Source organism: Eriocheir sinensis, chromosome 9 (assembly GCF_024679095.1).
Source record: "Eriocheir sinensis breed Jianghai 21 chromosome 9, ASM2467909v1, whole genome shotgun sequence".
NCBI classification, from domain to species: Eukaryota; Metazoa; Arthropoda; class Malacostraca; order Decapoda; family Varunidae; genus Eriocheir; species Eriocheir sinensis.
In genome coordinates this window covers 19,355,818-19,370,397 of record NC_066517.1, presented here as the reverse complement: position 1 = coordinate 19,370,397, position 14,580 = coordinate 19,355,818, and the positions used below count along the sequence as shown (strand labels likewise).

The 14,580-nt window shown below is 41.4% G+C and overlaps 1 protein-coding gene across 3 annotated transcripts in view; it reads left to right on the top strand.

Annotated features, from left to right (window-relative positions):
* The first annotated feature begins 5,113 nt into the window (after positions 1–5,113).
* LOC126996089 (sushi, von Willebrand factor type A, EGF and pentraxin domain-containing protein 1-like) overlaps positions 5,114–14,580 on the top strand; it is a 54,197-nt gene continuing 44,730 nt past the window's right edge. For all 3 annotated transcript variants that reach the window (XM_050856186.1, XM_050856185.1, XM_050856184.1), the window contains exon 1: positions 5,114–5,835. In XM_050856186.1, the coding sequence (XP_050712143.1) occupies positions 5,560–5,835 (276 nt within the window). In that variant the 5' untranslated portion in view covers positions 5,114–5,559. The remainder of the gene's footprint in view (positions 5,836–14,580) is intronic.

The following is a 14,580-nucleotide window of genomic DNA, read 5'->3' as shown; positions in this document are numbered from 1 at the left end:
TGAGGAAGAGGAGGAGGGGGAGGTGAAGAGCTATGTGAAGGGAAACTCAGGAGAAGGGAAATTATAGAAATGAGAGAGATATATTAATGAAAATGGGAAACGCCAACAGAGGAAGAAGAAGGAGATTGAGGGTGAATGGTGGAGTTTGAAGAGTGGTAGAAACGAAGGATAGGGAAGAAAAGGAGGAAGAGGAAAAGGAGAGTGAGGAAGTGGGAAATAATTATAAGGAAAAATGTAAAGATGGCAGTGAGATAAGAAGAGGAGGAGGAGGAGGAAGGAGAGGAACGGAATGGAGGAAGACGAAGAGGAGGGTGAATTAGAAAGAGATAAGAAGTGGAGGAGGAGGAAGACATAAGGAAGAGGAAGAGGGGGAGGTGGAGAGCTATGTGAAGGGAAACTCAATATAAAAGGAAACTGCAGAAATGATAGAGACAGAGGGTGAATGGTGGAGTTTGAAGAGTGGTAGAAACGAAAAATGAGGAAGAAAAGGAGGAAGAGGAAAAGGAGAGCGAGGAAGTGGGTAATAATTATAAGGAAAAATGCAAAGATGGCAGTGAAGAAAAAGAGGAGTAGGAAAGAAGAAAGGAGAGGAATGCACTGGAGGAAGGGGAAAGAGATAAGAAGAATGATTTGGAGAAGAGATAAGGAAGAGAAAAGGAGAGGCAATTTGGAAGGTTTAGGAGATGCAAATTGGGTGGTAATGGCAATGAAACAGACGCTATATAAAAAGGAGGAAGAGGAGGAAATTGAAGTATATGAAACGGAAGAAAAGGAAGACAAAGGAGGAGAAGGAGGATACAGACTTAGTAGGAGTATATGTAATAACGATTCTCTTTGGTTTTTAATAAGCGTATAGATTGTTAGGAGGAGGAGGCGGAAGAAGAAGCAGAAAAGGAAGAGGAAGTGGGTGCGGCCATAACCATTTCGATATAATTAAAATGAACTTTATAAACGATGGAAGATTATTATTATTATTATCATTAGTGTTATTATCACCATCATCATCATTAGGCATCATCATTATCGGGGGTAATAAAAGAAGATAACGTAGAAGGAAGAAAGGAAAATGGATTGAGCTAAAAGGAAGAAAGGAAAAGAAATAAAAGAGAAGGAGATGAGACCGTAAAATCTTGGGGTACGAGTAGGATTAAGGAGGAGGAGGAGGAGGAGGAGGAAGAGGAGGAGGAGGAAGAAGAAGAGGAGGAACACAGGAACAGGTCTTAAGGGGCTGAAATGTGCAAAAAATGTTACCCTCCCAAGATAGAGACGCCGCCAAGAATAGGTCCCGTCTCACTACAGGGACCGGCGCGGAGAGAGAGAGAGAGAGAGAGAGAGAGAGAGAGAGAGAGAGAGAGAGAGAGAGGAGGGGGGATGGTATGAGTAAATATGAAAAAAATAGACAGAAAAGGAAAAGGAAGAGAAATTGAAAGAAACGGAGAAATTGAAAAGAAAAACGAGAGAGAGAGAGAGGGGGGGGGGGTACGATATGGAGAGAAATAAACATAAATAAAAAGGAAAACGAGAGAGAGAGAGAGAGAGAGAGAGAGAGAGAGAGAGAGAGAGAGAGAGAGAGAGAGAGAGAGAGAGAGCGGTGGGGGGAGGCAGGGGAAGGCGTGTGCGGCGTCATTGAGAAAAGCCTAAAGTTACTCCTCCAAGCACACAGAAATGCAGGGCCGTTTGTCATCATTTTATTAGCTTGTTTATGTCGATTTGTTTATTTTTTTCCGCTTTTTATTGACACTTTTCCGCATCCTTGTACCTTATTAGTCTTCATGCAAAATCACCGTCGTGGCGCAATACTATCATCATCATCATCATCATCATATTATTATTATTATTATTATTATTACAGGGATAACCTAATCTACTTCTGAAGCTTCCAAGAAATCGCTTCACATTCGTTCTCGTACACTATATTTCTTTTAAGCATACAGAGAGAGAGAGAGAGAGAGAGAGAGAGAGAGAGAGAGAGAGAGAGAGAGTCATTTATGCCAGAAGCCGAGTATTTCTTTTTTACCGTGGCGCCAAGGAGGAGGAGGAGGAGGAGGAGGATGGGATGAAGAAGGAGGTGATGGAGGATAAGGAGGACGAGGAGAGGGAGATGACAGAGGAATGGGAAGGAAGAGGAGACGGAGGAAGAGGAGGGATGAGAGATGAACTTCAAGAGAGAGAGAGAGAGAGAGAGAGAGAGAGAGAGAGAGAGAGAGAGAGAGAGAGAGTTGTTCTACATGCGAATACTTCTCACAATTGGTTAATTTTCCTCGCGGTTAAGGAAAATTTGCTATCATGTTTCCCGCCACCACTAACAACAACAACAATAACTAAGTACTACTACTACTACTACTACTACTACTACTACTACTACTACTACTACTACTACTACTACTACTACTACTACTACCATTCTCCCAAGCAAACAAATAACACACACACACACACACACACACACACACACACAGACAGACAGAGTAGGACAAGACTTCAGAAACTGGGTAACGTAAACAAACAAACAAACATACTTACACACATAACAAACAAACACACACACACCCTTAGAAGTTGATAAGCAAGAAATAATAAACAAGATGAATAAATAAATGAAGAAAAAACTACTTGCATAATTATATATTAACGAGAAATAACTGGATATGCTATTAATTAAATTCTCCCTCTCGTTACTGAGGAGAAAGAGGAGGAAGAGGAGGAAGGGAGAGGAGGAGAGAGGAAAAGGGAGAACTGGAGGGAAAGGAGGAAGTGAGGAGGAGAAATAACAGGAGGAAGGAAAGAAAAGAATAGAAAGAAAGAGGAGAAAGAAGAAAGAAAGGAGATGAAGGAGGAGGAGGAGAGGGGATAGGAAAAAGGAGAACTGTAGGAAAAGGAGGAAGGGAGGAGGAGAAATAGCAGGAAGAAGGATGGGAAAGAATATGACGAGGAGGAGGAAGAAAGAGGAAAGGAAGAGGAAGAGGAGAAAGGAGATCAAGGGGAAGGATGGAAGAGGGAAGGATACAAAAGAACAGAAAGTATAGGAATAAGAGGAAGAAGGAAGAAAGGAAGGAGAAAGGAGATGGAGGAGAAGAAGGGTGAAGAAAGGAAGCAAAAAAAGAACATGAAGTAGAACAATAAAGAAGAAAGTAAGAAGAGCATGAAGGAGAAAATAAAAAGGAGGAAGAGGAGGAAAGAAAGTAAGAGAAAAAGAAGGAACAGGAAGTAGAAGGAGGAGGAAGGAGATGAAGGAAAAGGAGGAAGAAGAAGAGGATGAAAGAAAAGAAGGAGAATTAAAGTAGGAATTAGGAGGACAAGGAGGAAGAAATTAAGGAGAGCAGAAAGAAGATAAAGAGGAGGAAGAGAAATAGGATGAAAGGAGAAGAGCAGAAAATAAGAGGAGGATGGAAGGAAGAAAGGAAGAGGAAGACCAGGAAGGAGATGAAGGAAAAGGAGGAAGAAGAAGATCAGGGAGGAGAAAATAGAGAGGAGGAAGAAGAGGATGGAAGAAAAGAAGGAGAATAAGAGTAGGAATTAGGAGGAAGAAAGTAAGGAGAGGAGAAAGAAGATAAAGAGGAGGAAGAGTATGGAAGAAAGGAGAAGAAGAGGAAGGAGGAGGAGGAGGGAAGGAAGAAAGAAAGAAGAGGAAGAACAGGAAGGAGGAGGAGGAGGGAAGGAAGAAAGGAAGGAGAGCAGGAAGGAGGAGGAGGAGGAGGGAAGGAAGAAAGGAAAGGAAGAACAGGAAGGAGAAGGAGGAGGAGGAGGGAAGGAAGAAAGAAAGGAGAGGAAGAACAGGATGGTAATGGAGGAGTAGGATGGGGAGGAGGAGGATGAGGAAGAGGAAGAGGACAGTGCCCATCAACAAGGCCCATAGGGAGAGAGGGGAAGTTCACGGGGTACGAGAGAGAGAGAGAGAGAGAGAGAGAGAGAGAGAGAGAGAGTCATCGTTCATCAGTGGTTCGTTTCGGTCAACTCATTCGTTCGGCGCAGTGGTCGGTCTTTGCGGGTTTTCTTATATATTTTTTTAACTTCATTGCAGAATCATAAGAGGAGTGAGGAAGAAAAAAAAATAGTGTATGGTTTCATGTATATATGTGTGTGGGGGGGGAGAGGGGGGGGGGGTAGAGAGGAGGGACCTAGGCTGCTTGTGTGTATAATCTCTCTGGTATTAAAAGAAAGCAACTCCTTCGTGTGTTTATTTACTTTCTTAGGCAACAACGCGTCTCTTCTTACACTTATATAAAAAGCGAAGAGTATGTCGATGATTCCTACTGCATTACATTGGGATTCTACTACTACTACTACTACTACTACTACTACTATTACTACTACTATTACTACTACTATTATTATTATTATTATTACATTCTGTACTGCCTGGGGGTTGGGATGGCATGCTCCTCCCTTCTCCTTTGTTGTTTACTTGCAACAATAAACTATCAATCAATCAATCAATCATTATTATTATTATTATTATTATTATTATTATTATTATTGTTATTATTATTATTATTATTATTATTATTATTATTGAACTTTTCTCTCTTCAGGATGTTGGTGCCTCAGAATCGACTGGGGATGACGAGGGGGCGAAGGAGGTTATGTGTACGGGGGAGGGGCATGGCGGTGGAGGTGAGGGGAGGAGGGGGGCATCCCTTTCCCTTAGGCACGTGCTGTGGGCATTGTGGGGGCGGCAGGAAGGGGGGGGAGGGTATGGGGGGGAAGAGGGAGTGACGGACAGTGGAACGTTGTATGACTTCTTCCCCTGCCCCCCCTGTACCCTTCCTCCCTGCACCCTTCCCTACCTCCCATCCCTTCCTTCCTTCCTGGCTGCCTCTCATTCACCCCGTGCCTCCCTCCCTCCCTCCCTCTCATCCTATTCTACTCATCTCCCTTCTCTCTCTCTCTCTCTCTCTCTCTCTCAGCCACCCTCTTTTTCCCTCCTTCCCTACATCCTTTTCCCCTCCATCTTCCTTCTCCCTCTCTCCTTCCCTCTTTACCTCCTTTTCTCCCTCTTCATCTTCCCTCTCCCTCCCTCCCTGCCACTCCCAGCCTCCCATGCCCCTCCTGCCCCCCTGCCCCCGTCCTGCCCTACCCATGAGGCCCGGCGGCGGCGGCAGCGGGTGGGTGGGAGGGTGGCGGAGTCCGGACTTGTGGTGTGGTGCATGCCTTGCCGGGCGGGCCAGTTGAGTCGTGACCTCTGTAGGGTGTGCCGAGAAGGGCTGCATCGCGCTCGGCTAACTGGCTTGTCTGGGTGGCTGATTGGCTGGCTGACTGGCTCCATCTAGTTACCACCATCAAGAGAGATAGTTTCCTTATCATCCTTGGTCGCCAGTTTCCCGACGCAAGTGCAGAGGCTACATGATGACTTCTTGAAACATATCCTTTGCGTAGACGCCGTAGAGGAAGCAACAAGGCGTATTCCCGCGCACACGGCTCTGTTATCTGAGTACTGTTTATGCCACGTTGAGACAGTCATGTAGGGGCCTAAGGAAGAAGCCTTGAGCGCTGTGCTGTGCTGTGTTGAGCTGTGTCCACACGCCAACACGCCGGAAAGGACAAGTTGAGGTGTAGACGATGTCGCTTTGGTCAACATCGGCGAGGGGGGCAGCGCGGCGTCCTGAGGCACCCCGCCCTCGGCCCTCCTGCCTCCTGCTTGTTGTGGGCGTCCTGCTGGCCCTCCCGTCCCTCGCAGCCGCCCAGTACAAGACGGAGAGGGCGCCCTTCAATGAGTTTCTCAATTACGGGAAGAAAATACTCAAGCCCGGAGATGAAATAGGAAACGAGATTATCAAGTCGAAAGTGGACGTGTTGGGAGAGATCTTCAAGCAGCACGTGCATCGCCTCCGTCAGGTATGTTTGTGTGTGTGTTCTTACCTGTTCGCTGTCCACATTTTTATTCTTACCTTTGTCTATTTTTTTTTACAACAAAGGAGACAGCTCAAGGGCACAAAAAAGGAAACAATAATAAAAAAAAAGCCCGCTACTCGCTGCTCCTAAAAAGAATCCAAAGGGGTGGCCGAAAGAGGGGTCAGTTTCGGGAGGAGAGGTGTCCTAATACCTTCTTACTTTGTTTACTTCCGTTTCTCACCTATTTGTTGTTAAAATGTTTCTTCCTGTGTTGACTTATCCTTACTTAATTTATGCTTATGTTCACACTTTCCCTTTTTGCCCACCTGTTTGTTCTTACCTTTGTTTCTTACTTTGTTTACTTATGTTCTTACCTGTTTGTTCTTAAAATGTTTCTTCCTGTGTTGACTTATCCTTACTTTGTTTATTTATAGACATGTTTACGCTTTACATTTTTCCCACCTATTTTATCTTGCTCTGTGTACTTCAGCTTACTTTGTGTTTCTTTATGCTCGCCTATGTTCATATTTTCTTTATGTTTACAGGACTGAGTCAAGTTTGTATTATCCTGTATATTATTACGTTATATGAGTCCTGACCGAAACTTAATGATCTATGTACTTAATGATCTATGTACATACGACACATACGATTCATTCATGTTTCTTGTGTGGTTATTATTACATTGCTTCCTTAGTTATATATTTTTTTTGCATTTCGTTTTTTTGTGTGTTCTTTCTGTACTTTTCATCTTTTTCACCAAATTTTCGTTTTAAATAAGCATCTGTCTTGCTAGTGTTTTTCTATCTCCTTTGTTCCATTCCTTCTCTTTGTCTTCTTTTGTTTCTTTTTGTCTTTTCATCATTCTTTCTTTCCGTTCCTCCTACCTCCCTTAAATCTTTTCTTCTTTCTTTCTGTTTATTTGTCTACTTATATTTCATTTCTTTGTTTACATTTCCTAACTGTTTTTTTCTTTCTCCCTTTCACTCTCTCCTGTATGTTCATCTAATCATAAATGACAATCCGTTTATCTCTTTATCCTTTTATTTCTTTATCTTCGCCACCGTCTGTTTGTTTACTGTTTCTCTGTTTGTATACTCTCGGCTGGAGGAGAAGGACGGGGAAGAGGATGAGGAGGAGGATTAGGAGAGGGAGGTGGTGGTGGCGAGAGGAGAGAAAACAAAGAAACGTAAGCAGGAGGAGGAGGAGGAGGAGGAGGAGGAGCAACAAAACAAAACAAGAGGGGAAGGAGAGGGATGAGTAGGAGGAAATGAAAGAGAAAGTGATAAAGGGTAAATCGAAGGGGAGGAGAGGGAGGAGGAGGATGAGAAAGTGGAGAAGATTAACTGAGAGGGAGAAGAACGAGTATAAAGATGAAGAAGGAGGAAGAAGAAAAGATTAACTGAGAGGGAGAAAAACGAGTAAAAAGATGAAGAAGGAGGAAGAAGAAAAGATTAACTGAGATAGAGAAGAACGAGTAAAAAGATGAAGAAGGAGGAAGAAGAAAAGATTAACTGAGAGGGAGAAAAACGAGTAAAAAGATGAAGAAGGAGGAAGAAGAAAAGATTAACCGAGAGAGAACAAGTAAAAAGATGAAGAAGGAGAAAGAAGAAAAGATTAACCGAGAGGGAGAAGAACGAGTAAAGAGATGAAGAAGGAGGAAGAAGAAAAGATTGATTGAGAGGGAGAAGATGAAACAAAGGAAGTGAGAAAAACAATCGTAGAGTATGTTTGTCTTTTTTTTTAGTTTGTTATTCAGTTTTCATTTTTCTTTGTTATAATCTACTCTTGCTTATTTTCACAACTCGCCCACTGAGAGATATTTGAGGACAAGGAAGTATATAGAGAAAGGGAATAGAAATTAAACAAGGAAATCAACCACGAAGTCTCATTAGAAATATCAACTTTTTATCTCTGGTTTCATAAGGAGAATAAAATAATAAGTAACAAGATCAGAATAGTCACTTCATCTCCTTTGCTGCAATATTTATTTCTCTATAGTTTGGTAAAAAAAAAAAAAAACGTCTGGTTGGTGGAAAAAAATATCGGTTCCATAAAAAGAATATATAAAAACAGCAAAGAAAAAGAATGTCATGGAGGAAATTGTATATACATCTCCGTCCTTGTCCATTTTTAACACACACACACACACACACACACACACACACACACACACAGGGGTTAGGAAGAAGTTAGGACGCATATCTAACTAAATCTTCACATCTCAGGGACACGTTTAATTGTGAAGAACGTTATTCTATTAAGATTGGGGGGGAGAGGGGGGGGTGATGTGGGTGGGGGGAAGGGGGGCGGTGGGTTTAGGTTACATTATTTCGAGTTAACAAGACGAGTCGTAATAACTCTCTCTCTCTCTCTCTCTCTCGTAGCATTTTATCGTCGCTTTCCATGACGTCATTTCTTTCTTTGGTCTACCCTTCCCTTAAGGACGAATTAACAAAGAAAACGTTGGTCGGGGCATTGGGACGACCTTCACACACACACACACAAACACACACACACACACACACACACGTTTTTATTTACGCATATGTGAGGCAGTGAAAGTAATAGTAGTAGTAGTAGTAGTAGTAGTAGTAGTAGTTTAAATGCAAGCCATGTTCTCCCACATTCTGCCTGGATTGATTATTTTGTTTTTCCTCCAAGCAAACATCTTTTTTTTATTTGTTTGTGTTTACGTTAAAGTCTGTACTCGTGTGTGTGTGTGTGTGTGTGTGTGTGTGTGTGTGTGTGTGTTTATCTTTTAGTAGAGGCAATGAAGATTAATAAAAAGGGGAGGAGGGGGGAAAAAAGAGTCACATTTGCAACTTTGGAAGAGAGGAAGGGAGAGAATGAAAGAAAAGGACGGGAATACAAGGAAGGAAGGAAGGAAGGAAAGGAGATGGAGAAACTGAGAAGGAAGGAATTAAAAAAAAAAGACAGGGAGGTTTTACAAGAGAATAAAAAAGAGAGATAACGAAGGGGAGAATGAAAGGAGGGATGGACGGAGAGAAGAAAAAAAAGAGGGAAGTAAAAAAAAAAGTAAATGATGAAAGGATGTAATGAATGAAATGTAAGAAAAGAGGAAAGGAGAGAATGGAAGGAAAAAGCGGAAATACAAAAAAATGAAGGAAGAAAGGAAAGGGGACGGAGAAAATGAGAATACAGGAATTATGAAAGAGAGAAAGGGAGATTTTAAAGGAGAAATCGGAAGTAAAGAAAACGAAGAAGAGAATGAGAGAAGAAAGAGGTGGAAAGACGCAGGAAAGGAAAACGGGAAGTAAACAAGTAAATATTGGAAGGAGATACTGAAGGAAGAATGGAAGAAAAATAAGTTAGGATTGAAAGAACACACACACACACACACACACACACACACACACACACACACAAAGACGGCGTGGGTGTACTTTATTGTTCTGACACTTAGCTTCGGTCTTCCTCAAGGTCCTCCTCCTCCTCCTCTTCCTCCTCCTCCTCCTCCTCCCTTTTCTTCTCTAAATACACTTGTCTTTTATTCCCTCCCTCCCCTCCCCTTCAATTCGTCATCCTCTCTCTCTCTCTCTCTCTCTCTCTCTCTCTCTCTCTCTCTCTCTCTTCTTATATTCCATCTTTTTTCTATTTCTTTCATTGTCTTTTTTCTGCCCATCCGCCCACTCCCTATGCTTTCCCACTTGTCTTCCTCCTCCTCCTCCTCCTCCTCCTCCTCTTCCTCCTCCTCCTCTTCCTCTTCCTCCTCTCTTCATAATTATATGTCTTGCAGTTGTCAAAGTGTTAAGAAAATGTTGACTATTTGGTTTCTCTTTTTTTCTCCTATTTTTATTATTATTATTATTATTATTATTACTACTACTACTACTACTACTACTACTACTACTACTACTACTACTACTACTACAGTCATCATTAGTGTCATTGCCATCATCATCATCATCATCATCATTAATATTCATGTGTTTATCTTACGCGATCTTTGTTTGGCTTTTATTTTAGGTTCTATTATTTTAACACGATTCAGAGAGAGAGAGAGAGAGAGAGAGAGAGAGAGAGAGAGAGAGAGAGAGAGAGAGAGAGAGAGAGAGAGAGAGAGAGATACAAGGCCGTAATAATGTTGTTCTTTTAAAGTTCGAGACACCAAATTATTTCATCTGCACCGATTTGCATAATTCTCTCTCTCTCTCTCTCTCTCTGTCTTAATTAAGCAGAGAGAGAGAGAGAGAGAGAGAGAGAGAGAGAGAGAGAGAGAGAGAGAGAGAGAGAGATAGAGAGATTAAACGTAATAACAAAGATAACAAACCAGACATAATCACAGCAAGGAGAAATGTGGGAAAGACAACGAAGAAAAAAGAGAGAGAGAGAGAGAGAGAGAGAGAGAGAGAGAGAGAGAGAGAGAGAGAGAGAGAGAGAGAGAGAGAGAGAGAGAGAGAGAGATGAGACGAGAAGAGAAAATAAGGAAAAAATAAGAAAGAATTAAAACGCGACATGAAAGAAAGAGAAAAAAGAAAAAAAAACAGGACAGAGCGGAAGGGGAGTAGAAGAAACGTGAGAGAGAGAGAGAGAGAGAGAGAGAGAGAGAGAGAGAGAGAGAGAGAGAGAGAGAGAGAGAGAGAGAGAGAGAGACACGGGGAGGGGAAAATGTAGGAAGAATTGGATTAGATTTTTAGGTGAAGATGAGAATTTCTTTTGAGACTTCCTTATTAATCCTCTTCATTTTCACTCCTGCTGGTTTCATATACAGTAACGGAGGTCGGGTCTGCTGTTTATATTTATACGTACTATCATTGGTGTCAAGTTCATTACGTTCATTTATAAGTGCAAATTCTAAAAAAAAAAAATAATGATGAGATCGAATTTGAACTGTAGGAATAACAGACAGGAAAGATCAAGGAGAAACTAAAATATAAGAGTAAACATGATATTACAGTGATGACCATAATTATCGAGGAGAAAATTAGCGTAAAAGGAGGTAGAAAATGGACAAATAAAACGGTAGGAAGAAGAGTACGGGGAAATCACTTGAACATGATCCTAAAAGACGAAATGGAAGGAAAAGTAACGCGGAAAACAAGAAAATTGCAAATAGATGAAAAAATGTCGAGTAAGAAGAAGAAAAAGAAGAACAAGAAGATAAAGAAGAAAAGGAAGCAGAGAAGAAGAGAAAGGAGGAGAAGAAGAAGAGGATAGGAGGAAGGAGAAGAAGAAGAAGAGGAAGGAAAAGAAAAAGAAGAAGAGAAAGGAGAAGAGGAAGAAGGAGGAGAAGAAGAAGAAGAAGAAGAAGAAGAAGAAGAAGAAGAAAAAATAAGGAAAAGAAGAAGAAGAAGAGGAAGGAAAAGAAAAAGAGGAAGATAAAATGTAGAAGAAGAAGAAGAAGACGAAGGAGAAGAGAAAGAAGAGGCAGAAGAAGAAGAAGAAAAGCAGATGAAGAAGAAGAAAAGTGTTTATAGTACTCGAAGAAGAAACGAAAGAATGGGAAGAGAAGTAAAAAAAATGAAACAAAATAAAAAAAATACAGAAGAAAAAAAAAGAAGAAGAGAACGAAATACAAACAAGAGCAGAAGCAGTAGAAGGAGGATGAGGAGGCGGAGGAAACGAAAACCACAACGACGACATCAAAGAAAAAGAACCAAAAGAAGAAGGAAATGAATCAGGCAAGTCCGGCACATGTAGGCAATATATCCCAACACTGTATATTGCACCCATCGGCACTATAAGAGCACGGACAAACAAACAGACACACGAGGAAGACGAATCAGCCGCCACCTCACTTTCAATGTTGTGTCACGCCCGCTGGTAAGGGAATACATACTAATAATAATCCGACCTTCTTGTAAGTTATGAAGGCTCTCCATTCATTGCCCCCGCGTCCTAAAACTGCGCAGGGCCTCAGGTTGCAGCGTGAAGATAAAATTATATAGCATAGCACGAGAGGCTGCGATGGACGGATGGAAGACATGATGATGATGGTGATGAAGGAGAAGAAGAGGAGGAGGAGGAGGAGGAAGATTGTGATGATGAAGAAGAAAAAGAAGCAGATGATGATGAAGGAAAAGAAAAAGAAGAAGAAAAAGAAGAAGAAAAGAAGAAGAGGAGGAGGAGGAGGAAGATGATGAAGAAAAATAAAAGGAAGAGGAAGAAAAAGAAAAGAAGAGGAAAAAAGAAGAGCAAGAAGTAGAAGAAGAAGAAAAGAACAAAAAAAGAACAAGAACAAAAAGAAACAAAAGGAGAAAAAAGAGACAAGGGAGAAAAAAGAAAGGAAAACAAAACAAGAAAAGGGAAAAAGGAAAAAAAAAGAAGAAACAAAAGAGGACTCAAAGGCGACAACAACATTAGTGAATAAGAAACCGAAGGGAAAAAAAAAAGAGAAAGCAAAAGAAGGACACGAAAAAGCAAAATCAGTCCCGTTAGAGAGAGAGAGAGAGAGAGAGAGAGAGAGAGAGAGAGAGAGAGAGAGAGAGAGAGAAGAAAAACATACTTATAGACACAGGCTGTTGACATAATCCGCAAACGTTTGTCACGCCGTGTGGGAACCTGTCAAAGGAGAAGAATGAGGAGGAGGAAGAAGAGGAGGAGGAGGAATATGAAAAGGATGAAGAAAACGAAGATAAAGATGGAGAATGTAAAAAGGACGACAATGCCAATATAACAGAAATGAACAGTTATATGAGTGAACAGAGAACGAGTAAGAGGAAGAAGACGAAATAGAAGATAAAAGTGAAAGAGTGAAAACATGAAGAGAAGAGGAGGAGCAAGGCGTAGCGATAAGTTAAAATGGCGATAGAAAACGAAGAAAAAAGAGCATGAGAAAAAGAAAACGAGGGAAACATAGAAAATGGAACAATTAAAAGAAAACGGGAGGATGCTTACCTAAAAAAAAAATACACACCTGATTTAAATAACAACATAACAAACCTATTAAGAATCCAACACGAGAATAGAACAGAAAGTAGAACAGCAGGATGAGAAAGAAGAGGAAGAAGAAGAAGAGGAGGAGGAGGAGGAGGAGGAGGAGGGTATGTGTGTTAATGAGACAGACAGACAGACAAAACAGCATCTCACCCCTTCGCTTCCTACGAGGACAATAGGAGGGGGGCGACAGGGGGGAAGAGGGAGGGGCAAAGGGGGCAGGGGGGGTTAACAGGGTCATATTACAGGGGAGAGGTTAAAAGGAGTTAAGAAATTGCCAGCTCTCTCTCTCTCTCTCTCTCTCTCTTTTCTTTCCAATTTCTCCGTTTCTTTTAATTTCTCTTCATATCATGCCATTTCTGCCCCTCTTTTCCTTTTCTTTTTTTCATTTCTATTCATACCATGCCTCTCTCTCTCTTTTCTTTCTTTATTTTTACATCTCTCTCTCTCTCTCTCTCGTTCGTCAAATAGATAGTTATTATGCAAAGTCATGATGATAATGAAATAATAGAAAATGAAAAAGAAGAAAGAAAGAGAGAACAGAGGAAGAAAAAGAAGAAATCGTCATTTGTTCACGATAGACACTCCTTCCACCACCACCACCACCACCGTCATCATCACCATCAGCAGCAGCAGCAACATCTTCATCATTATTAGTAAAAAGTAAAATTCATCTCGTATCAAAATATTAAAGTGAAGGTTCAAAGGCCACAAGAAGAGATAAGGAAGTCTCATTAACCAAATATTACAAACTGGGCAACAGATACGGAGGAGGAGGAGAAGGAGGAGGAGGAAGGGAAGGAATGACATGGGATTGGAGAGTGTTCCATATCGACTGCCATTACTAACAAATAAATAAATAAATAGAAAACAAATCTATATGAATGGCGTGTTAAACTGCATAAATTCAATGTCTTTAGGTCAGTACTAACGAGTATCGCGTCATTTATCGTGTAATAGTAACTCATAACCGCCTCCGACCCTACATATTATTTTTCTTCTATATTTTGTGTGGGGCATTTTCATGAATATCGATTTAGTTGTGTGGAGTTACATTAGAAAGCATATCCTAATCAGACTTAATGCAAGAGTTAACGCGTATCTGCACTCTCTCATCCCTATCCTCCCTGCTACTGTATATTCCCACCTTCCTACGACTTAAACTCTTTCAAAAGGCGAGTACTCAGACACCTCGTTAGGGGCATCTTTTCTGCAGCATCCTTCTGTTTTCTTTAAGCAACGTATTATGGGCCCTTGTTGTTTAGTGGTTGGGTGGGTGGGTGTGGGTCTGTCTCCTTCACCAGATAAAAATCAATAAAAAGCACCAATTTCTGCCGTGGGAATGGAAAATGAGCAATAATGAAGGCTTGTGCTGGCAGCTGTGATGGAGTGGACCAGAGCGGGCGTCTTCAAAGCATGAGACGCCCTCCACTGCTACCAACAACCAACGATAGACTGTAATTTGCTTCGCCTTTCGCACTTTCTCATATAAATAACTTAATTCGAGTCGGCGAGAAGCATACAACACTCATTACTGTTAAGAGGCTTGCAAATGGATAAAAAGGATAATGCGTAGAGTGAGATCAAGGAACTGCAGACTTAGATGCGAATTCCTTAGGTCTCGTCCCAAAGAAATTTTATAACAGAGGGGAAAAAATAGGCCCAGCAGACGGGAAGATACAAGACACCCTAAGAGAGAGAGAGAGAGAGAGAGAGAGAGAGAGAGAGAGAGAGAGAGAGAGAGAGAGAGAGAGAGAGAGAGAGAGAGATAACAGCTTACGACATGCCTAAAAACGGAGAAGAAATGAGAGACGCACAAGACAGATTAAAGTATCACAACACCCGGCA